This window comes from Ctenocephalides felis, unplaced genomic scaffold, assembly GCF_003426905.1.
Source record: "Ctenocephalides felis isolate EL2017-DRISC unplaced genomic scaffold, ASM342690v1 CF-g0.4_SCAFFOLD_02966, whole genome shotgun sequence".
Taxonomy (NCBI): Eukaryota; Metazoa; Arthropoda; class Insecta; order Siphonaptera; family Pulicidae; genus Ctenocephalides; species Ctenocephalides felis.
In genome coordinates, this window is record NW_020539120.1 from 150,192 (window position 1) to 177,487 (window position 27,296).

The 27,296-nt window shown below is 32.5% G+C and overlaps 1 protein-coding gene across 1 annotated transcript; it reads left to right on the plus strand.

Moving 5' to 3' along the window:
- The first annotated feature begins 8,991 nt into the window (after positions 1–8,991).
- Positions 8,992–9,726, plus strand: LOC113381618. Its single transcript, XM_026620417.1, has one exon. It carries the CDS (start codon positions 8,992–8,994, stop codon positions 9,724–9,726), a length of 735 nt encoding a protein of 244 aa, XP_026476202.1.
- Positions 9,727–27,296: the final 17,570 nt, after the last annotated feature.

Sequence of the window (27,296 nt, forward strand, 5' to 3'; positions counted from 1 at the left end):
AATCACCAATTACGTCCGGACATGTACGCAATGCCAAAAATACAAATCGTCTAATCAAAAACCAGCCGGACTATTGAGAACTCCGATAATGAAGCAAAGTTTTAAAGGAATGTATGTGAACCAGTATGAGCCGCTCCCTGATATGCCAAATGGACATCATTGGGTACTAATCATAGAGGATACGGCTACTCGGTGGGTCGAGCTATTTGCACTCAAAACTGCAACCGTCAAAGAAATAGAATCAACATTAATCAACAAAGTATTCGTGCGATACGAAACACCGCGAAGACTCAGATCAGATAATGAAACGCTGTTTATCAGCGCAGTGATGCAACAAGTAACATACTGCCTGGAATTGAGCAGCAGTTTACGCCGGTATACCATATCCCAAAACTAATCCAGTTGAAAGAAAAAACCGTGACTTAAAACCTCGCTTAGCTATCTTGGTGCATAGAGATCATAGGTCATGAGCGGAAAAACTACCTAAATATTTTACATAATTATACTTATTCTAATTTTTCCTTAATAAATTTAATCTTATTTTTAGAATAATTTCTTTATACCATCTCATATTGTTGCAAAAATAGATGTTTTGTCAAGCACGATGACTGGCAATTTTTCTGGTGTTTCTCATTGTGCTTTAAAAATAGCAATATCGAAATCCCATCAATGCGTGTTACAGACAAAATCCCGAAGGAAAATAAGCCATTTTCTTTAGATCTTCAATTTGAGGATTTATTCTGTTATGCATAATTTCCCCGATGTAGCTTCGACTCAAACATATAAGATGCACATAGGTCCCATCTATGCAACTAAAACACAATCTTTAGTTCTCTCTCGCACGGCAGACTTCAAGAAGCGAACAGACAAACTTACAAATATCATTGAATCATTCTTTCTTTATAAATAAACTTTTATCAAACCAGTGTTTGTATAATTTCTGCTTTACAAATTAAGTTCTTTTTCTTTACTCACGCTTTGGGCACAACAAATCTGGTGGCAGTAACGGTGGGATATAACCTAAAACTAATTAATAAAAAGGCCAGTGAAAAGAAAACTCAGAAGAACTGATAAATTTGGAAGAAAAACTACTTCGTGAGGAGATATCCATTATTTCAAGATTGGCGTTGTCGATAGTGATGGCTGCCATATTGCCATCATAGCAGAACTAGAAAGTACGGCGAGAAACTTAAAGAAGCGCGCCGCTATAGAAGAGGACGACTGCCATTTTGTTTTAAAAAATATTATAGAGTCGATTGATTCATGATATTTGTTTTTTTTTACCAAATTCTAGACATCATATTTTTTTTGCTTCTTGATAATATTCATTTACAAATTTTTAGAATTTTTAGAAATTTTTACATATATTTTAGAATTTTTTTGTATCACGTGTTTTTTTTTTTTTCTTGTTAAAGCATAAGGTTTTTAATTTTTTCAATTCAAACTTTTAGATTTTCGAACTTTTAGATTTCCAACTTTTAGACTAACTTTATATTTCCAACATTTAGACTAACTTTTAGATTTTAAATTTTTTAGAACTTTGAGAATTAAATATTATAATTGAGATTATAAACCTTATGATTAAAGATTAATTATTGTATATTTTATAGAATTTTATCAAATTTTTTCTATTAAGTATTATATATGTATTTTATTCATTCTTCAAACTTATTTTTACCAAATTTAGTATATATATTCATATCAATGTTATATAGAATTTAACTTTAATATAAGGTTCTAATTTTTATCTACATATTTTTACCATTTTACTAATCTTATTGTTCAAAATATAGTGTTGATGTTGAGAGAACGCGAAATTGCTGACCATCTACTTCCAGAGCAGAGAATACTTTGTCAGCAGAATCCCATTTTGAGAGTACGAACAAATCAATTGAAAAAGTTTCAGGAAAACGTAAGACAGCTAGTAAGTTGAAATATAAATGTAAATCATGCAGTAAAACATTTGTATCAAAACGTAACTTAAAACAACATGAAATAGTACATACTGGAGAACGGCCTTATGAGTGCAAAATATGCAATAAAAGATTTTCACAGGCAGGTAATTTAAGACAGCATTTATCAGTGCATACTGAAGGACGACCTTACACATGTGAAATATGAAATAAAACATTCAAAATGAAAAAAAATTTAAAACAACATAAAGCGGTCCATTCTGGAGAACGCTCTTATGAGCGCAAAATATGCAATAAAACATTTTTACAGATAAGTTATTTAAGAGAGCATTTATCAGTGCATACTGGAGAACATCCTTATGTGTGCGAAATATGCAATAAAAAATTCAAAAAAAAAGAAAACTTAAATAAACATATAGTGAACCACACTGGAGAACAGCCTTATGAGTGCAAAATATGCAATAAAAGATTCAAAGCAAAAAAGAGCTTAATCCGACATGAAATGATCCATACTGGAGAACGGCCCCATGAGTGCAAAATATGCAATAAAAGATTTTCACAGTCAAGCAATTTAAGAAAGCATTCATCAGTGCATACTGAAGAACGACCTTATGAATGTGAGACATGCAATAAAAAATTCAAAACAAAACAAACATTAACTCAACATGAAATAGTACATACTGGAGAACGCTGTCATATATGCGTGTGTAATATATGCAATAAAACATTTTCACAGTCAAGTAGTTTAAAACAGCATTTATCACTGCATATTGAAGAACGACCTTATGAATGCAAGACATGCAATAAAACATTCAGAATTAAAAATTTATTAAGGCAACATGAAAGAATACATACTAGAGAACAAACTGTAAAAAAACAGTCAACAAAACTGTTGAATCAGTCTAGAAACTGCTCGACGTAATAATCCTTATCTATTACACAACTTATATTGATTTACCATATTAATTGCAATTTATGTAATATATATTTCAGTTACAACTCTTTCAGTATTTTAATCTTGCTAATTTCAAGTCCGTTTCAGTCAAGAATTTAGATTACAAAGTTAATTTCTATAAATTTATTCAAAAATTTAGGAATAAAATATTTAATTAAGTCACAGTTCGTTATTTTATTATATCAAAATCACTAGATTTAAGTTTTACATGTTCTAGACTTTACAATGTTCTCAGTTTCATCCATTTATATTTTACTAAATTGTTAAAATTGAGTTATATTATATGAAACTGTTCCTTTTTTCTCATTGTTATATTTACTATATTTAAGAATGATTGTTATTGTTTAAGATCCTTGTTCCATTCATATTCTTAGTTTTTTTTGCTGAAATTATGTAATTTTTGATTATATTAGATTATAGTTTTAATTAATGATGTCTAGATGAGGTAAAATAAAACTATAATCTCACTAAGGGGGAGGTGTTATGCATAATTTCCCCGATGTAGTTTCGACTCAAACATATAAGATGCACATAGGTCCCATCTATGCAACTATGCCTATGCACTATGGACCGAATCCATACGAGGATCCCAGAAGACGGACAGACCGAGGTTTCCTTATCGCAAAACACTATCTTTAGTTCTCTCTCGCACGGCAGACTTCAAGAAGCGAACAACAAACTTACAAATATCATTGAATCATTCTTTCTTTATAAATAAACTTTTATCAAACCAGTGTTTTGTATAATTTCTGCTTTACAAATTAAGTTCTTTTTCTTTATTCACGCTTTGGGCACAACAATTTTATATTGTAGATGGTACAATTCAAAAAAATAAATATTATAAAGAAGCATTTTTAAAGTGTTTTAGGAAAGCTGCAATATATCCTTGCGATTAATTACTTAGCATCAATTAAATATAATAGCAATAAATTCTACATTTTATGAGTTCATGAATATGATCATATTATAAGTTATAATAAGGAAACTTAATTATAAAATTAAAAGAGGCGTCATAAAAATGAAACCCAAAGTGGGTGTTGATTATAATTTTGCAACGGGAGGTGTTGATCGCGTCGAACATTAATCGAGTTATCCCCTTCCAAGAAAAAGAGGAAAAAATATTTTTCCATCTCATGGAACTCTTTGAATACAACGCATATGTGCTCTACAAAAAAAATGGATGTACCATGACACATCTTGAATTTAGAATTAAACTAATAGAATATATAGAAAAATATAGTGTTGAAATTTTTCTGCAAAAAGTGGTCGGCCAAGCAACACCCCTAATCCGCTAAGATTGACAAAACCTCATTTTCTAAAAACTATACCATACGGCAATGGGCAGTAAAGGAGACCTACAAAAAGTTGTGCTGTTCGCTGTTCGAAGCGGGACGACCCTGGAAAACGTTTCCGGAAAAAGAGTCTGTACTGGTGCGCCGAATGTGAAGTAGGCTTCTTGTAGGAGGAACGCTTTGAAATTTACCACACAAAAAGAAATTATTAATTCTTTTTCATTATTATAATTTAATTATTTATTTTACTTTTTAATGTGTTTTGTGCATTTAGATGTATTAGTATAAAAATATATCATACAAAAATGTCAATTTACTTCAGTTTTCTTATATTTTTAAATTATTTTTTATATTTCTTTCAGATAAATAAATAGTATTGAAATTAATAAGTTAATAACAAAAATTTGGATTACTTATTGATATTGTATAATAAGTGGTTAAACATAAAGGTATTGAAAACCGTCAAAACGGTTTTCAATATTACGATGCATTTTGCAAATTTTCTACAAAAAAAATTCTACGAGAAACAATACATATTACATCACTTAAGCTTTTAAAATCAGAAATAAAAAAATCTGTTCTTTTAGATCACTTTTTTCGAAAAAAAACTCGATCGTTAAGTTAACCATTTCCAAAAAATTTCGAAAGTAACCGATAATTCCGTTTACTATTATTCATATACTAATAAGGCAAGCATAAACATTCGAAGACCATGGTTATGATATTCTAATGCTGTAAATAAACCATATTGTCACTTCTGTTGGTTATTAGCAGATCGTCAAAGCAAATCGTACTACTCTGTATGGGCTAACTGTGTTTCCATTAGAAGCAATTTAGCAAAGTAGTCAGCATAATAATGCATCCCCTATTTAATAATAATTGGTTGCAAAAAAATGCCTTGTATCGAGTGAAATTACTATAATAACTTCAGCGTCTTTAGTCCAGTCATTTGGTCGTTTTGCCGGTACAGTACTCCGAGAATTCTGAAAATTGGTAATCTTATAGATTTCGAGGTGCTCTTTACGAAAATCAACTTTGCCACCTCACATTTGAACGGGAAGTTGCCGCCATATTGGAAAAATGGCGTCAAAAAACAGCTTTTTTTAAATATCTCCTTTCTAGCTCATTCTACGATAAAAGTATCTACGTGCGAATTAAACAAGATAAAATTTCCTACAATTCTTTAGAAAACCGTTTTTTTGTAAAATTGATGGTTTGAGAGTACGGCCACCTCAAAGTCTTTGCTGCTCTTGCCTTATTATCAAATCTCTCCATATATGACAGCACTTTGAACTTGACCACATTCGCTCTAATAAATAAATATTTTCAATGTTAAATTAAGCGAATAAGATCTAGAAATAAAATAATTGGTTTAACAAAATAAAAGATATTGAATAAATTATAGAAAGCTTTCTCTAATTTAATTTTTTTTTTATAGCTACTTTGCTAATGAAGCTATGTTAAAAAACCGGCAAAAGACAAAAATATTTGAATTATTTTATTTTCTGATCTTATTCTCTTAATTTAACATTGAAAATATTTATTTATTAGAGAGAATGTGGTCAAGTTCAAAGTGCTGTGATATATGGAGAGATTTGATAATACGGCAAGAGCAGCAAAGACTTTGAGGCGGTCGTACTCTCAAACTATCAATTTTACAAAAAAACGGTTTTCTAAAGAATTGTAGGAAATTTTATCTAGTTTAATTCGTACATAGATACTTTTATCGTAGAGTGAGCCAGAAAGGAGATATTTTAATAAAGCTGTTTTTTGACCCCAATTTTTCAATATGGCGGCAACTTGCCATTCAAATTTGAGGTGGCAAAGTTGATTCTCATAAAGAGCCCCTCGAAATCTATAAGATTACCAATTTTCAGAATTCCCGGAGTACTGCACCGGCAACAGCCTTTTTTTGCACCAAATGACTGGACTACTTGTAATCTACCGTAAAGAGGCCATGACTGGTTCTGGAAATTTTATGGCAATTTTTAGTTTGCTATCAAATTATTATAACAAAAGGAATAATAGATCATTTAAGCCTTATAATTTAAAATAAAAAAATTATTAGTAAATATTAAAAAATTCTAAATAAAAAAATATTAGTAAATACAGTTAGAACCAATATTATCTAAAAAAACAAAAGAACCCCATTTCTAACAATAAATTTAAATACAACACAAGACTTGTCGAAAATTAACCAACTTTCTACAGTTTTCCATTATATCTAGATTGCGGAGGATGATGATAATGTACTTAAAGGATAGAAAATATTAGTCTTTTTAGAATTTGAGCAGTATCCGATAGCAGAGCAGACAGGGTTACAATGGAGCAAAGGTATAAGTTGGTCGAGGGCTACAAAGCCTAATAACTCCGCTCCAAATGCCGAATATGTCAATTGCGCGGCGCACAATGTTCGTGATTTGTCGACCTTTTTCGATAATTTAGAAAAAATATATACCTTTTTTGGCAATGATATGCAACCCTGGTCAATGTCAAGTCACAAATTCTTCTAAAGAATCTTCATGGAATATATCTTGTCTAATTTTATCATCAAAACAAAATACTGCCATATGTTGCAGCCATTTGATACCAATACAATCACACGACTCGGTGAGTGAATGCTTTGCAATTTTTTCAGAAAAGTCGTTTTTAAATAATAACGTTGAAAAATTTCTTGAGTTAGAACAGGTCGCTTCAGTCTTGAGTTAGAACAGGTCGAAAATGCAAGTCGTTTTAGTGATATCAAATAGCGAAATTGTGACGACAACAGGTTCATATTTCATGCCTCATCAGGAAAGTTTACCTATCAAATTAAGAGTAGTGTTTTACGTTTCGTGTAAAACGACTAACGGTCAGTTGTACTGATGTATAAGTAGTAAGGCCAACGACACAGAAAGATACATTTTCCATCATTTTTAAAATCAGCCGGCATACCAACGCAATGACAGCTGATGTTGAAAAGATGTATCGGCAAGTTTTGATTCACAAGCATAATAGAAAATTTCAAAGAACATTTTGGCGCGACAATATTACGCAACCCCTAAAACACTTTGAGTTAAATACTGTAAAATCCGACACGGCATCCGCTCTATTTTTAGCAAAGAAAATTATGCAAAATATCCTACTGAAGGTGAAATAATCAGAAACGATTTTTACGTACATGATTTAATCACTGGAGCGAATACGGTGCCAGAATTACAAACTATAAAGCAAAACTTATTGATTTTTATAAATCAAGCGGGGTTTATTGTAAGAAAATTTAATAGTAATCATATAAGTTTTGGAAGTAGCGACTATATCGTGAATTTTAGCGAACAACGAATTAAAACCTTAGGTATGGTGTGGAATTCTTACTATAATACATTTGCCTACACAAAAGACAACATAACAAAGATAGTAAAAGAAAAATATTGGGGACAAATGCTCAAATTTATGATCCGTCAAACTCGTTAGCGCAAATAATTGTTATCCCAAAATTACTTATGCAAGACTTATGGAAATGCAAACTGTCATGGGATGAAGAAGTAAGACTAAAAATAAAAGAACAGGTGGCTACAGTTTTGTGAGCATTTGAAATGTATTAATAAAGTCCATATTAATTGACATGTGTACCTGCCAAGTCCTACTATCTATGAATTAGATGGATTTGCCGATGCATACGAATTATATTACCATGTTTAGAACTATTGTTATGAATGTGTGGGCAAGCATCCAACCACAAAAATAAATTAAATAGAACCATGCTTCCCTTATATACGTATGCGAGCCATCCCCGAATAAGTGCGTGCCCGAGAGTCCGCAAGCAGTCGGATATAAAGTCTATATTTGTAGGACATAAAATTTATGCATTGTGGTTAGATTTTATGATGCCGAACAAGGTAAAATCACCAGTCGCTTCTGGGAGTTATATCAGAATTTTAATGAAGTAGATAAATCTTCTGAAGCATCGGGCACAACAGATTTTTAACAGATTCGGTTCCGCTCACGAATATTATTGGATTTAGATCAGGTGGGTGTAACACTATGATGAGGGATGAAAATTCAGTACGAACACGTTTTGAGCAGAGATGTCCTGGAATTTACATTATGTCTGTGTCGCTCATTACATCTCTGCGCAAGTAAAGCATGTTCTGAATTACCAAAAGAATGTGAAAAATTAGCACAGCTTGTTTATAATCATTTTTCAGTAAGTTCAAAACGACATGCATATAAAGGAACTCAATCCATTTTGGATTTAAAACAACAAAATTTTATAACCTGCTGAGACCCGCTGGTTTTATCACTTCGAGCAGTGATATTTCAATCAATTAAACTATGAAGTGGGCTGCAGGAAAATTAATGAAAAAAAGAAGGATTATAGTGATAGAACAACGGATGAAAAGGAATCTGAAGTTGCAAGAATACTTCAATACTTCCGAAATCCAATAATAATTTTTACTATACTATAATTTTTTTATTGTGGATTTTACCAATTTAAATAGGTCGTTCCAGTCTGAAAAGCCAATTATTATGTCAGTTCATAAGAAATATAGTTTGACATATTTAGATCTATTAAAAACATATATGGATAATGAGTACATAAATAGAACACCTATATATAATATTGATCCATCGACATGATTACTATTGTGGGAGATTGGCAGGTCGCGTCAATTTTAGTAAGCGACACAAAAATAATAATTGACATGGGTTTTGTTGGATCATTTGTTTTAAACTTGTAAAGTTTTGGTTCAGATAAATTTATGAAATTTATCACGGTATAAATGAATAAATATTTTATTAATCGGAAAAATTGTTTGATTTCCGATAGTGGTGACCCCGACGTGATATTATGCCGCGCCAACACGGACATTTTAGCTGCCACAAACTGCACATTCCTGAATTTATTCCAAATGACTTGCAACTTTGGTTTGCTTTGGTAGAGAAGGCATTCGCATCTTCCAATATCCACGATGAGAAGGAGAAATATGGATTATTGGTTACCAGGTTGGATATTAGACATTCAACCGAAGTGCGAGATTTGATAATCAATGAGCCTGAAGAGAAGCCTTATTCTACATTAAAGGCTACGTTAATTTCAAGGTTAGGCACTTCGGAGAAGTCAAAGTTGCAGTTGTTTATGTCTGATGTAGATTTGGGTGATAGGACGCCTTCTCAATACCTACGTCATTTGAGGACTTTAGTCGGGACTTCAATGACCGATAACGCAGTTAAAGTGGAAATTCAACCATTTTTGGAGATTGCTTCTGGAACACAGTCAATACAAGAGGTAGGTGAACTAGCTGACCGCTTATTTATTAACCATTCACAGCAACGTGTAGCTGTGATTATAGATGCACAAACCTCTGAGATTGAAACAAAGAATGCTGATCTGCGTCAATTGCGTCAAGATATCGAAGCTGTTTCAAAGCGTTTGGATAAGATTCAAATGTATCATAAGAAGGAAGTGTCGTTTAGAAGACGACAAGATAACTTATGTCGGTTTCATAGACGCTACGGAAGTCATGCGAGGAGGTGTATATCGCCATGTAATTCTAAGTCGGGAAACGATACGGACGGTCACTAATGGCGACTAGTGACAAACGCCCAAATAACTCACGCCGCATTTTCATCACAGATAAGAAGACAAATGTGAGTTTTCTGATAGACACTGGATCCGATGTATGTGTGTACCCGCGCAGTTTGGTGAGATGTCCCCGTAAGAAATGTTCATTTGGGCTTTCAGCAGCAAATGGAACACCGATAGCTACATACGGTATGTTATCTTTAAAGTTAGATTTTGGACTTAGCAAAACCTTATCATGGAATTTCGTGATAGCAGAGGTGTCGCGTCCTATTATTGGTGTAGATTTACTTGCTTATTTCAATCTCGCGATTGATGTTAAAAAACGTATATTAGTTGAAACCTCTGCAGATTCAACGGAACAACTTCAATCGAAAAATAGAATTATACCTTCTATTAAAATGATGACAGCCACATTGCATTCATATGATAAAATTTTAGAGGAGTATCCAGACCTAACACGGCAGACTGTATTAGGGGTGTGCAAACTGGTTACTCAACATCATATCGAAACTACATCAGGACCACCCATAGCACATAAACCACGTCGCCTTGCACCAGATAAGTTAAAAGCTGCTAAATATGAGTTCGAAGCAATGATTAAAGCAGGGACAGCACGACCGCCCAAGAGCTGTTGGTCTTCGCCTTTACATATGGTACGAAAAGGTTCTGGGTGGCGACCTTGTGGAGACTATCGCAGGTTAAATGCGCGGACTCAACCGGATAGGTACCCAGTTCGTCATATCCATGATTTTGCGCAAGCATTAAGTGGTAAGGTGATATTTTCTACTATTGATTTAGTGAAAGCTTACAATCAAATCCCTGTAGCTCAGGAAGACATTGCAAAAACTGCAATCACTACGCCTTTCGGGCTATTCGAATTTCCGTTTATGACGTTTGGCTTACGCAATGCAGCGCAAACTTTTCAGCGGTTCATGGATGAAATTTTGCGAGGTTTGGACTTCTGTTATGCATACATCGATGATATATTAGTTGCATCGGAATCGCACGAACAGCATATGCAACATTTACATAGTGTATTCAAGAGGTTGCAAGAATTCGGTGTTGTAGTCAATCCAGCAAAATGTATCTTCGGACAACCAAAAGTAAAGTTTTTAGGATATGAAGTCTCAGCCAACGGAACTAAACCTTTAGCAGACAAGATATTAGCTATACAAAATTACGAAAGGCCTAAGACGGTACAACAGTTACGTCAATTTTCAGGTATGTTAAATTTTTACCGACGCTTCATTCCGAAAGCCGCAGAAGTACAAGTGCCGTTAACCAACAAGTTGTGTGGTAATGTGAAGAAGAATGCTGTATTGAATTGGGATTCAAATATGGAGAAAGCGTTTGAAAAGTGTAAAAAAAGTTTGGCAGAAGCAACGTTATTGATGCACCCGCGTTTAAACGCTCCTCTAGCTATAGTTTGTGATGCTTCCGACCACACTATAGGAGCGGCGTTGCAGCAACGAATTTATGGTGCATGGGGTCCATTAGCTTTTTTCTCGAGAAAATTGAATGCAACAGAAAGGAAATATTCGACTTATGACAGAGAACTCCTTGCAATTTACGACGCTGTAAAATTTTTTAGACATATGGTAGAGGGAAGAGAATTTGTGATATATACTGATCATAAACCTATCACTTACGCGTTTAAAAAGAAAGATAGCCAGTGTACGCCGAGACAGTTTCGCTACCTTGATTTTGTTAGTCAATTTTCGACTGACATCAAACATGTATCGGGCCAAGATAACGTGGTAGCAAATGCTTTATCCCGTATAGAGATAGTTAACAAATCTGATCTAGATTTTAAGGCGATTGCAGATGAACAACATAAGGATATAGACATGTCACAACTGTTATTACATTCTGACCATTCTCTTAAATTAAAAAGAATTTTTATTGAAGAATTGGGAACATCGCTATTGTGCGATGTATCTCAACCAATCATTCGGCCGGTGATACCAAGAAGATTTCGCCGTGCTATATTCAATAGCCTACATGGTTTGTCGCATCCTGGAGCAAATGCTACCATTAGATTGATAACGCAACATTATGTATGGCCTTCCATTAAGAAGGATTGTCGACAATCGCAGCTGCCTAGATTGTCAGCGCTCAAAAATTAGTCGACACATTGTCTCAAGACCGGGAGTATTTCCATTGCCAGGAGCACGATTTGAGCATGTACACGTCGACATCGTGATTATGCCGTTATCAGATGGATATCGTTATTGTCTAACATGCGTAGATCGTTTTTCACGTTGGCCTGAAGCAATCCCTATAGAAAATCAGGAAGCAGCTACAGTAGCAAGAGCATTCTTTTCTAACTGGATAGCAAGATTCGGAGCTCCCTTAAGAGTTACATCAGATCAGGGTAGACAGTTTGAATCGTGTTTATTTGAGCAGCTCAACCGATTAATGGGAACTACACATTTCAGGACAACTGCTTATCACCCGGCTTCTAACGGTATGGTTGAAAGATTTCATAGACAATTAAAAGCCGCGTTAAGATGTCATAATACTGAGCGTTGGACTGAGATATTACCGACTGTTATGCTTGGTATTCGATCAGCATGGAAAGAAGATCTTCAAGCGACTGTCGCTGAGATGTTATATGGCGAGACTTTAAGATTACCGGGTGCCATGCTGGTACCAACCCAAGAGACCAGTCATAGTGAGACCGATTTTGTAAAAAATCTTAGGAAGCAGATGAAAATGGTTAGACCTGTGACTGGCACAAGGCATGGAGTTAAACCAACCTTTAGGTTCAAGGAGATAGAAAATGCTAAATATGTATTCCTTCGAAATGATGGACCCAAAAGACCTCTGCAGAACCCTTAAGGCCCATTTGAAGTTTTATCACGATCTTCAAAAACTTTCAATTTAATAATACATGGTAAAAATGTCACCGTTTCAGTAGATCGGATTAAACCAGCCTACGAAATAGCGGTGAAAACAAATGATTGAGATGTTTACAATCACCCACGAATGGTTCCTTCGTGACAACGTCACTGGGAGGGGAAATATGTGGGAGATTGGCAGGTCGCGTCAATTTTAGTAAGCGACACAAAAATAATAATTGACATGGGTTTTGTTGGATCATTTGTTTTAAACTTGTAAAGTTTTGGTTCAGATAAATTTATGAAATTTATCACGGTATAAATGAATAAATATTTTATTAATCGGAAAATTATTTGATTTCCGATACTATGTTGGAGTAAAAATTTTCAAACATTTCAAGAAAGCAGACTTTTCGAAACAATCTCTTTTACAAGAAAAATTGCATTTTATAATTCGAGGATGTGAAGAAATAAGAAAACGATTTGATTTTAATGATACGATATTTAAAAATTTATCAGTAATTGATCCTGCTGAAACATTGAATGGTAAAATGGTAATGACTACAGCAAGTTTGCTACCATTAAATGAGTAAACTGTCGCGATTATTAAACTCAAGTCAAATTCAAATGATTGATAATGAATGCCAAAATAAAATGCCAAAATGAATTGTCAAAATAGATTTAAATAGGTTCTAAAAATAATTTAAAAAGTTCGATCAACCTTTTGATATATTAAATCTCTTCATTGTGGAGCTCAGCATTTATTGAATGCGCTCAGAGATACATATTGGCCAATCAGTGTATTGGTCTTATTTACCAAAAAACCGTAGAACTCTGCAATTGCTATTCACTAATTGCGAGGTAGACTTTGAAGGTCCGATTACTCGAACATCGTCCCACTGAAGACTATAAAAAATCAATGGATATATATATGCCAATTGGCATGCTTTAGTATGCGAGCTGTTCATTTGGAGCTTGTGTCTGATTTGACTTGTAAATGCTTTTTAGCTACATTGAGACGGTCGTGGAAAACCTACGAATATTTATTCAGACAACGGCATTAACTTTGTGGGAGCGCCGTCCGAAATTAAATACCTATATAAATTAACGATAAAAACTGTCTTATCGAAATTATGAACCACTACATGATCAATTAGCATGTTATTTCTGCAAACCACCCCATTTTGATGGTATTTGGGAAGCGGATATAAAGACGAGTTTTACGAAATGCATGTTTAACATTTGAAGACTTAATTATTTAATCTTCCATATATTAAAGAATTCAACAAAATTTACGAATCTAAAATTAACTCTTCAAAAATCATCTTAAACGAAACACTTATCAATAAATGGTTAAAAAATCTAAAATTCATATTTCAGAGAGACTACTCTATATTTTTGCGCTAGGCCCAAATTTTGCCATTCCGAACAATTGTCATAACTTTAATTTTATCGTCTTTATCTTTTATTGTATAGTACTTAGCAGATTAGAATCAAGTCTACATAATATTAAAAATCTTGAAATCAAAACTAATACCTGTCCAGCTTTTTTAAAAAATTTCTCTCGTTTATGAAATCTTTTAACGCAAAAGAAATTCGATGATATAGACATTCTCAGAGGCATGAAGATTTTCAGAGGCACAAGAAAATACTAACATTTCAATCACAAGGGCCGACAAGGAGAAGATTTCATTTATTTTAGATAAAACTACTTACCTAGTCCCGGAGTTAATTTCAGACAAAAAAAAACATTAATTCTGATTCCGCCGATTGCATTAACAGCCTTTCACAAATATGTGAACAACTTAGTTTCCAACAAACAAATTAAACAGCAAATTTCACTTACAATTAAAAATCTTCACCCCTACGTCCTCTACTACAAACTCTACTGCCTTCCCTGAATACATGAACATAACGTTCCTTTTAGACCTGTCGTTGCTGACCTGAACTCTCCTCATTCAAAATTCGCTAGATATCAACAATATTCTTTCATTAGTCACTGTCAAGTCTCGTTTTTTCGTAAAAAACTTCTTTGAATTGGTCAATAATCTCCGCGATTCCACAATACCTAATAATTCCTTAGTTAGTATTGACGTAGTTTACTTATTCACCAACGTTCCCTTACAATTAATTTTAGGTGCTATCACTACTAAATGGACAAAATCTCATGTCATACAACGTTATCACTGCATTGGTTTCTAGAGTCAAATTTATAGTTTCTAATACTTATTTCGAATTCAACGACCTGTTTTACCTTCAAATCTTTGGCACACCTACAGGCTCTTCCATATTTCCAGCACTCGCAGAACTTTTCCTACAAATTAGATCTTCAGTTTTATTACAGATACGTTGATGACATTCTCACTTACGTTTCCACTGAAAACATCGAACTTTTACTTCACAGTTTTAACTCGGTTTAACGAGCACCTTTCCTTCACCTCCGAAAAGAAACAAGACAATTCTATTAGCTTCCTAGATGTGAAAATTATAAAATTATTACTAATTGGTACCAAAAACCTTCTTGGTCAGGCAGGTATTTAAATTTTCATTCTTACCATCCCTCTAGTATGAAGATAGGTACTATTATCAATCTAATCAAACACCCCATCCTTCTCTCAAATAATCAATTTTGGCCTTCCAATTTATTCCTAATTCGCACGACTTCAATAAACAATTCATATCCTCCTCATCTCATTAACTCCATCACTACCAATAGACTCAAAGTTCTCAATAGTATGAATTCTTCTTTCCCTATTAAAATTTCTAAACAACAATAATTTTATCGGTAACGTTTGTCTAGCATATATAAAAGAACTTTTCCCACTTACACAAAAGAATATCACAACATAAAAACAATTCCAAAAACAAAAACCAATATAAAATGCTGACAAATCACATTAATGACCTCAAACACAACATAAATTTTTTCAATACATTTCGAAAGTAACTTATTTAAAAGAAGATTTAGTAAAAGATGCCTAATATCATTACACAATGAGGCAGCAATAAATAAAAGAACCGACAACAATTCGCTTTGCAGTCCCGGTTTTCCACCTTGCGTTCTGGTTTTTTCTAAAAGTAATATTTGTCCCGGTTTTAGGTGTTTTGAACCAAATTTTTAAAACTGTGTTGATTGCCAATATTTCTTTAAATATATTTTAACTAGAAAATTTGAACCGAAAAAATGTGCATGTCAGTTTTTAGCTCATCAACAGATTTTACATCATCATCTATAAATTTATTTAACAAATGTAATTAGTTTTTTTCAACTTAAGCCACAATAAACATGTTCTCTTATAGACCAGTCATTTTGACTGGTATTAAAAAAAAGGGATATTAAAATGGGTGATAAATCCAGTGATGAAATTTGAAAATTGAACAAGCCAGCATAAGTAAACAAAACCATTTAAGATGGAAAATATATATATAATAGAATGATATCAGATCACCAAGTTTTATCAATATTTTTTGCCAACTACTGACAAAATGTGTCTTAAAATGTTTTATAGATTACAACATATTTAATTATTGCGATCAAATTAACTCTGTTATAAAAAAACATGCAAAAACTTACTGAATTCGATCCCTTATTCAAGTTACCTGAAAATGCTCTTAAATATAGGATGATTTTGTTATGTAAAAAATTCCTCATGCTGAATAGTATTTCTTCACCGACACCTAAAAAGAAAAATTATTATAATATTTCATATAAAAAATAAAGATACTAGCTTGTTCCAAAAGTAGTTTCAGTTTTTATAGATTTTTTAACAAGTCATTTTTGTGAAATAAAGAAATACTGTATTAAATTATGCATTGACCATTTAACTCAGACATCTTCATTCAAATTTCCAGAAGTAGTGTAATTTCGGGATCAAATTTTTTGGTTGTTATTAACAAAAAACTGATAAACGTGCTTCTGGACTCCCTCATTTGAAGCAAAGGTTTTACAGTCTAATAATTATTTCAGTAGCAGAAACAAATAATAGTCCGATTATAACATGTCTGGAGAATACGGTGGGTGTGGCATTGTGTACCCATTCACGGTATAGAAGTTGAAGTCCTATCATATAGTTTATTTTCCATGAAGTATATCCTATAGTTTATTCAGCTGATCACAGCAGGCATCTGAATTAACCGTTATGCTATCTTAAAATAAATGAAAACAGACATGACTTAAAATCTCACCAAACATAAGCATCAACTGTTTCTAGTAAATATCGGCTTGCAACTGGTTTGAGAAAGTTCTTTTTTTTTTGTTTCATGAGCAATTGCATGAGATATATTGTATTCAGCCCATTTTTCATTCCTAGTGGTGATTTTCTTCAAAAACCAATCATTTTCAGGGCGTTTCAGAAGTGAATTGCAGACTTTAATTCAGCGACACAGGTTTTTCTCTATAAGAACCTGGAAAACTCATGCATTGAGCTTTGATAAAATTCTTGACATTTCGAGTGGTCATGAACAATTGAATTCGATAATTTTTATCATTTGTAATGTTAAACAACAATACAGTTAAACAGTAAAATATGTAGACAATGCAGCTAATTGTTTCCATATATACAGAGACAGCACCCAACAACAACTAATAATAATTGATCAGCATTTCTCACATACCTTAATACAACCTTAAAAAGTTTCAAATCATATAATTTTAGGGCTCAGGTGTGATATTGTTTTTTAAAAAAATATATAACTAAATATGTGGTAAAACAACGAAACTACTTTCCAAACAACCTTATATGATTTTAAATAGTATCAAAAAGAAAGAAAAGATGAAATGCCCACAATAGAAATTGTTAAAATATATTTAACATGTGCTTTGCCATAACCTCACCCTGAAATTGAAACAATATCGAAGAACAACGAAGTACGTACTCACTTAACAATCATAAATAAAACAAACAATAAGTTTAAAATTAAATTAATAGTGTGGAACAAAAATGAATAAGAAATTCACAAGCAAATGCAGAATAAAATGCTGTCAAAGTTATGTGCTTTATTCACGAGATTAATCTAATAAGCTTAATGATTAATTCATAAAAATACTAACCATAAGCCTGTAAATAATTATATCGCCAATTAAAGTCATTCATCGTCCATTAAAGCACTGAACATAAACAAAATACAATTAATATCCAAAACCCTAGGCAATATAATACCATTAATACCCAAAACAGACATGTTGAAACACATCCGAAGCACCGATTGACAATTGACATAAATTACGTTGAACGAAGAATAACGAAGTAACTCGGAGAACAAATGTAAGGGTGTCGGCACACTACCATAAAGCGACGTACGACAATCGTAATCATAGATAAAAGAAGAGTATTGGCTCCGAGCGTGACTGCAGCGCCAGACTAAATGTGTGCCACGTGTGAACTAGTTGGGGCTGTCAGTGCGTGCTTTACATGTGTTTTTAGATGTTTTCAAAGATAAAAGTTAATGAAGAAATATTATTAATAAGTTACAATAAGAAAGAGAAAGCTGAATAGGTAATGTAATTTTTAAATTTACTTGAACGTACTTAAAACACAGGTAAGTATGATAAAATAAATAAAGAAATGCAGTAAACATTTATAAGGTTAAGTTGCTTAAAAATTATGTCAAAATCTCGAAATAGTCCTAATAAATAAATTATATTAATGATAAAAATATTTTCTCAATAGAATAAGTAAATAATATTTTTGTTTACTAGTTTTTTATGTTATTTTTGGTCAAACTTAAGACATGGACATTATTATAAAGACAGGATTTGAGTTCATTACTTGTTCCTTGTTGATGTCGAAGAACATCGACAAAACTTTGGAAGTTTTTTAATAAAATCTCGAATTATTTGACAAACATCAGTCCATGCTAAACCATATGCTACATCTGTAGACGTAATGCACCTTTAGATAATTCATTTCTTATATTATATAATTATTTAATTATAATATTATAATTATTTCTAATTATTATATAATTATTATATTGTTAACTTCCCGTAGGGTAAGTTATTGTAATGGGCCGAAAATCGGAATTGAAAATTTTTACATTTTTTGACGTTTTGAAGGTTTCTGAACGTTTTGGCATACTCCAGAAAAAATGGATGTGTGTGTGTGTGCGTGTGTATGTATGTATGGATACAATTTTTCGCCCACGTTTTCGGGCGTACGGATCAACGGATTTGAACGGTTCAAAAAACATTTGATTCCTATTGATAAGGAGATGTGCTGATTAGTTTTTGGCAAAGCAGTTACGGAGATAAAAAGCAAAGAGTGCAGATAATAGAAATCGAGTTTTTGAGAGAACGGAGCATCCGATTTGAATGATCTAAAAAACATTGAATTAGTAATGATTGAGAGAAGTGGTTATTAGTTTTTCGCAGAGGCAGGTCCAGCCATTTGCCTTAAGGCACGATGCCACCCACCCCACTAGTTTTATTTTAATTTTAGATAAACTGTAAACGTTGTGTGACAAATGTCAACTGTAATTGTGTATATAATAAGATACGTAAGATAATAAACACATAGGTGCAGTGGCGTCGGAACCGTGTGGACTGTGTGGGCTTGAGCCTATCCATGAATTTTGATGGGGGGCTCAGCCCACCCATCAATTTCAAAAAATGATATGGGCTAATATCTCTAAAAAAAAAGAATCCACTGGCTGCCTATCAAAAAAAAAAAAAAAAAACGAGCCCACCCATCAAAAATTTGGTTCCGACTCCACTGCATAGGTGTATATAATCTGTTCAATAGGAAGTCAAAATTTGGGAATGAGACACCAGCCAGATCAATGAGTTTTTGATCTTTTGTCACTGATGAAAATCCCCTGAAGATTTTATTATCTGCTTGACTTTCCTTATCAGCAAAGGTTTTTTGATCATTACCGCATTTTTTATTAACAATTTTTTTATTACTAACATGCATTTTTATCGGCCTAGTATCTACAACACTACAACTATTTCTGTTTGAGTTTCAGCACGACACAAATTATTTGTTATATAATGGTTGCAAATAAATGTTTGTGAGTTGACATCAGAGCTTGAGTAAAAATCAACTTGACACTCTTGGTCAACTTTTAGAGATACAATCGGAGGAGGATCACATTCATTTATCACTTCCATTGGTTCTTGTATAGTGAGTTCAGAAGTTGATGGTGGAGGTGTTTTTGAAGTAAAACTTCTTTAGGCGCGACATGGGTGTAAAAACTTCTTAAGTAAATCCGTACAAATGCAACGAAAACGCCAACGTGTAGTTGAAGACTACGACGCTAGTAAGCGCAGCTATCGCAATTATTCGATCTAGTCTGCGAGCAAAACAAAACATACATCAAATGTCAAATCATATGTCAAAAACAAAACAAAATGTGTCGACTTTCACTTGAGTTTTGTATTTAGCTCGTAGTCTCTAAATATTTTTTGAAGTAAAACTTCTTTAGTCGCGACATGGGTTAGCAGTATAATTCGTGAGTTAATAAAAATGTCAGGATCGGAAGAATATTTTATCCCGTCCCCCATAAATAATTGTAGTGCAAATGATCGCAAATAAATAATGAAAATAAGGAAAAATCTGCGCTGCGTAAGAAATGATAGCTTTGGCTATGTATGTTTTGTGTGTGATCGACTTTGGCTTCAAAGTGACTTAGAAATATCAAATGATGTTGGATGTCAAACTTGTCGAAAGATATTAAATTCGGGTAAAATCCCCACTTTGTGTAAGTTTACTAGGTTTGTATTTCCACCTATACGAAATTATCTACCTAAACTAGATCCTGTATCTGAAAGGTTAATTTCACCTAGGTTGTGTTTCATGCAAATTAGACGATTGCGACATGCAAATGGTGAATATATGTAATATAATAATTTGTTTCTTTACTCCGCGAAACTTCAAACACGTGTTTCTCTGGGTGTTCAACGATACCCAGTACTTTTCAAGTTTGAACTGAACAGATTTACTTGAAATTTCTACAGATTATAAATATATTTTTCTTCAGTATGGAGTACTAAGAAAAAAATCGTTTCCTTTTTCACTGAGCTTAATTGATAAATAGAAAAAAAATTAGATAAAGAAATCTATGTAATTTATAAATTATAAGTAAAATACAAATGTTTAAACCTTGACATATAAATGACACCACAAACATATAATAAAACTACAAAGACTTTGTTCAATCTATAGTTTTGTTCTGAAAACATTTTTCATACATTACGATCTTTCTACTTTTATCATTATAATGAATCTGTAAAGTGAACGTAGAGTTGTATGTGAAGTCCTTAGACAATATTAGAATATAAATAATATATTTAGGTAGAGTCTATATTATATACTATATTATAGTCATAGATAAACAAGTATAAATTATTTATAAATAATGATTATAGTCGTTTCTCTCTCTCGACTGGTTCAATCGCAAAACAATTAAAAAATTATTTTTTTTATATATTTTTACGTTTCAAAGTTTTCTGAACATTTTGGGATAGGTTAGAAAAATATCGATGTATGTGTGTGTTTGTGTGTGTTTGGATACAAATTTTTGTAGACGATTCCGTAAACACTAATGACTCGATTTGAATAATCCAATTCCCATTGACGGGGAGACGTACTGATTAGTTTTTGGCAAAAGCAGGTCTAAATGTTTCGAAGATACGGGGCAGAAAATGCCAAAAATAATAATTCAGTTTTTAAAATAACGGAGCGTCCGATTTGAAAGATTCAAATAACATTTTCTTTGTGTTGACAAAATGAAGAACTTTTAAAATTTTTGAGAAAGCAGATCTAGAGGTTATGAGAATCCAATAGAAAAAGTGAAAAAAATCGGTCAAAAATGATCATCAGACATATGCACTTCAAATTATAAGATATTTTGTAGAATGTAATTAATACAAGGCTAAAATAATGCAAAATATATATTTGTATATTGTATATTGATTATGTATAACTATTATCTATATACTAATTACATTTTATTATATAATAACTGTAATTTTATGATTAAAATAAAAATAAAAGTTATCACTTAGCCAAAATATTTTATTTTGCAAACAGTTCAATTACATCAATACAATGCAGAAATAATGCAAAATATATATTTGTAGTATTGATGGATCACCGCCGTGAGTTCCCAAGCCCTATGATCGCATTTTCAGTGAACATTTCAATAGAGGAAAAAAATCGGACGAGGTATTGAGTTTTACCTACTTGCCAACAATATTTCTTCTTCAAGGCACTTGACCTTAAAAATGATTACTGCATTTCTTTATTTAATTAATCATTATACTTAACTATGTTTCAAGTACGTTGAAGTAAATTTAATAATTTCAATAAACATTGAGCGTTCACATTATTATTGTATCTTGTTTATTATTATTTATAACAATTATTTAATATCTTTTTTCTTTAACAAACATATAAAAACCCATGAAAACCACACACTGATAACTTCATATTTATTCCGGCGCTGCATGGGCGCTGCAGTCACGCACGTAGCGAATATGTATAAGGTCTATGACTAGACTGCATCGCGTTCCGATATTTTGTCTCTACGCTGCGCTATTGTTTTGAACAAAAGTTCAAAATTTCCTAAATTAGAAAAATAAGAATAATTTTGAAAAACTCTTCTTTAAACATTTCCAAATTTCCAAAAATCTAGTTTTTTCAAACAATTTTTTTTTTTTATTTTGGTACCGAAAGTTTCAGCAATTTGCCTTTAAGGCACCACCATGGCACCACTCATTAACTCATTACTGCAAATATTCAGTGAACAATACATTTTAGACTTATTTTTTACATCACTTGGTATCCCGTGTTTTATCATAATAATCAACCCGTGCAAAATTTGATATTGTATTTAAGCAATTTATTTTCTCTGAAATATATTCAGATTGTGTAAAGTGCTTATCCAATTTTGAAAAGTTAGAGGATTTCTATTTTATCTTTCTCGTTAACGTAAAAGCGTTAACGGTTCATCGTAACGGACGTCGTTTCTCACGCTACGGACAGGTTTGTCGGCACCCTTACATCCGTTCTGCGATTATTAGTATTTGCTTGTAATCTTCTGTGTCTATCGTTGACGGCAGACGCTTCATGTTAGTTTCAACAAGTTTCAACAAAGTTTTTTGAAGTAAAACTTCTTTAGGCGCGATATGGGTGTAAAAATTTCTTTAGGCCACACGGGTGTAAATCCGTACAAATGCAACGAAAACGCCAACGTGAAGTTGAACACTACGACGCCGTAAGCGCTGATGTCGCGAGTATCCACTCCCGTCATGTCATGCGTAAGTCGAGCGCTAAACCCTATATGAACTTGCATTAATTGAATCACGTTTTTTACAAAAGAAGAGGTTGCTGTATTATGTCCTCATGGAATAAGACTTTTCTTAGAGAATAAATGTGTCATGGAATATAATAAATGTATACTGAATCTCGTTGAAGACAAAATAATATCTACTGCCACGGATATTTATGTAGGTTGCCATGCGACAGATCAACAATCATACATTCGTCAGCAGTTTCACAAAAATCGGTTATTGATACCGGGGGTTTGCCGTATGAAATAATTTTAGTTCTGAATAAATTTTACATAATAACAACTAATATTGATGTAAGTGATGGCATAGCTAATGGTTGTGTAGGAAAATTAGTGTACATAGAACGTGGCGATAATGATAAACTTCTACGTTTATGGTTTGAATTTCCTGGTAAGATAGGTAACAAAATAAGAAGAAAGCTGCACATCATATTCAAACTCTTAATATCAGTAGGACAGCTGTGCCGATTCTCAGGAAATCTTCATCTATTCCAATGAATAGAAATAAAATCATATTTGTCAAAAGAAATCATTTTCCTTTAGTGTCTGCTTGTGCACTCACAATACACAAATCACAAGGTGGTACTTTTGATAAAATTGTATATGAATACAATAAAACACATAATCAGCAGCTTCTATATGTTGCATTATCACGAGTTACCAGCATTAATGGATTGTTCATCATTTCTAAAACAACGACAAAAAATTTTATAATGGAAGAAAACGGCCAGCAGGATTAATGGACTTAAAAACTGAATTCCAAAGACTTTCAACTTGTAGATTAATAACACAAGAAGAAAAATTGAGTGAGATAATAAGTTTGAACGACATTTCATTGTTTTCCTTTAACTGCCAAAGTTTACGAGCTCATTTGCCTGATCTGCAAGATAAAGTGCTACAACGTTGTACGTTTTTGTTATTTTCGGAAACTTGGATTAATAATGAAGAACGAATTGATATTCAGAACTATTACTGCGTTACTCAATACAAACGATCAAACTCAAGAGCAGGTGGTGTAGCTGTCTAATGTCTATCATTCATGTTCAGATACTGTTCATAATGCCACTCCTATGCAGTTTCTTGCGCCAACGATATTACTGGATATTCCTAATGAAATTACACAAGTAGGTGATATTGCAGTTGTCCGCTGTGTGAACACACAGAATCAAACATTGATTATAGTCGTCCTTTAAATTTCTCCCAATAAAAACATATCAAATATTATTGAATTTCTTCATCAGCAGTTACTTCATTTTTCTAATGAGGGTGCAAAACTTTTAAACACTAATCACAACGAGAATCCATTAATTCTTGCTGGAGATTTCAATGTCAATTTTCGTTCAGAAGAATCTCAACCATTAATTGATTTTTTAAATAATAAATTCAATTTAACAATGAATAATTCTCCATTTGATTCAACCACAAGATATGGCTCGACTATTGATGCAGTTTTCTCCAGAAATGTACATAGTTTACAAAGCAAAATTTATGTCTCTCATTTTAGTTATCACAAACCTATTATATCATATATGAAATATGATAGCAATTAATCTATCGTTGTTGTTTTAAACTGTGTTATTGATGTTATGTGATTATTAATAAATGATTTTTAAAATTCAAATATGATGTTTTTTTATTTTTATCTTAATTGCCTACTCATACAATATTAAAAGTTTTACTTCAATCGCGTGTGATCCTTACGCGCACTCTTTTTTTAATTATTATTGTTGTAATAGTAATTTATTATTTGATAAAATTTAAGAATGATGTATCAAATATTAGTAGAATCAATAATAAATTTTAATTTGTTTAAATTTAATGAAACATATTCTTAATAATAATCAAGATTTAAAATAATAATATTTCTTAGTGGTAAACTTAACGTTACTTTAAATATTTATTAAAATGATAAAATACTTAATTATATTTTGTACAATCGACATATTTTTAAACCCAGTTAGATATTTTTATCAAATTTTTAAGGATATATTCCACGATCTAGTATTAAGCATTTAATTTACTGGTTTAGCTCTTCTTTTGTGGCTTTCCTCATTGCTATCTTGACTCAATTATTTGTTTTTATATTTTTACAAAAATAAGACTATTTCAGGGGATTAGCTTTGAGTTTATGTTTGTATAAACAATTTCTAATATCTTATTTTAAAAAGTAATACACATATTATTCCATAACGGTTTGTTCATAAAATAAAAAACAAGGGGTTAGTTTACAATAAAATTTATTATTTATTTTAACATGGCTATAATCTCTTTGAAAAACCCCTTTATTGAAGTAAAACTTCATTAGGCGCGATATGGGTGTAAAAATTTTTAGGCGCGACACGGGTGTAAATCCGTACAAATGCAACGAAAATGCCAACGTGTAGTTGAACACTACGACGCCGTAAGCGCTGATGTCGCGAGTATCCACTCCCGTCATGTCATGCGTAAGTCGAGCGCTAAACCCTATATGAACTTGCATTAATTGAATCACGTTTTTTTTACAAAAGAAGAGGTTGCTGTATTATGTCCTCATGGAATAAGACTTTTCTTAGAGAATAAATGTGCCATGGAATATAATAAATTTATATTGAATCACGTTGAAGACAAAATAATATCTACTGCCACGGATATTTATGTAGGTTGCCATGCGACAGATCAACAATCATACATTCGTCAGCAGTTTCAAAAAAATCGGTTATTGATATCGGGGCTTTGCCGTATGAAATAATTTTAGTTCTGAATAAATTTTACATAATAACAACTAATATTGATGTAAGTGATGGCTTAGCTAATGGTTGTGTGGGAAAATTAGTGTACATAGAACGTGGCGATAATGATGAACTTCTACGTTTATGGTTTGAATTTCCCGGTAAGATAGGTAACAAAATTAGGAAGAAAGCTTCACATCATATTCAAACTCTTAATATCAGTAGGACAGCTGTGCCGATGCTCAGGAGATCTTATTATTATTGATGTTATATGATTATTAAAAGATGATTTTTAAAATTCAAATATGATGTTTTTTTTATTTTTATCTTAATTGCCTACTCATACAATATTAAAAGTTTTACTTCAATCGCGTGTGATCCTTACGCGCACTCTTTTTAAATAATTTTTTTTTGAAGTAAAACTTCTTTAGGCGCGATATGGGTGTAAAAATTTCTGTAGGCGCGACACGGGTGTAAATCCGTACAAATGCAACAAAAACGCCAACGTGAAGTTGAACACTACGACGCAGGTAGGCTCTGATGTCGCGAGTCGCGATCCACTCCCGTCATGTCATGCGTAAGTCGAACGCTAAACCCGCTAAACCCTATATGAACTTGCATTAATTGAATCACGTTTTTTTTTACAAAAGAAGAGGTTGCTGTATTATGTCCTCATGGAATAAGACTTTTCTTAGAGAATAAATGTGTCATGGAATATAATAAATTTATATTGAATTAAAAGTCTCGTTGAAGACAAAATAATATCTACTGCCACGGATATTTATGTAGGTTGCCATGCGACAGATCAACTATCATACATTCGTCAGCAGTTTCACAAAAATCGGTTTTTGATACCGGGGGTTTGCCGTATGAAATAATTTTAGTTCTGAATAAATTTTACATAATAACAACTAATATTGATGTAAGTGATGGCTTAACTAATGGTTGTATAGGAAAATTAATGTACATAGAACGTGGCGATAATGATGGACTTCTACGTTTATGGTTTGAATTTCCTGGTAAGATAGGTAACAAAATTAGGAAGAAAGCTTCACATCATATTCAAACTCTTAATATCAGTAGGACAGCTGTGCCGATGCTCAGGAGATCTTATTATTATTGATGTTATGTGATTATTAAAAGACGATTTTTAAAATTCAAATATGATGTTTTTTTTATTTTTATCTTAATTGCCTACTCATACAATATTAAAAGTTTTACTTCAATCGCGTGTGATCCTTACGCGCACTCTTTTTTTTTTGTAAAAAAGAGCCTCATCTTCCAGCCAAATGCACCTTATGTGATCAAGACCATGTTTCGAGTTACAAAGGTTGTCCCGTATATCAAAATTTATACGCTCAGAAGTATAAACAAGAGGTCCGATTAACAAACCGAAATGCAGTTTACTCAAATCCGACTTACACTCAACATACTACCGAATCAAATATAAAACAAACATTTCCTACAAACGGAAATCGTTCAAATCTTAACAACGTATCCTACGCCGATGCCACTAAAAATAATCGTTCCTTTCAAAACTCATCTCCAGATTCTTCCACTCCAATAAATGAATTCTTAACCGAGTTCAAAATTATGTTCCAACAAATGTACCAACAAAATTCAACTATTCTCAATATGCTTACCATTTTAGTAAACAAATTAAATAATGGTAGAAGCAATTAAAATATGTCAATGGAACGCAAACGGCGTCATTCAACGTAAATACGAATTG

Bases quoted from the DNA above. Each gene is read 5' to 3' on its own strand.
- LOC113381618 (XM_026620417.1), top strand. From the start codon at position 8,992: ATGCCGCGCCAACACGGACATTTTAGCTGCCACAAACTGCACATTCCT.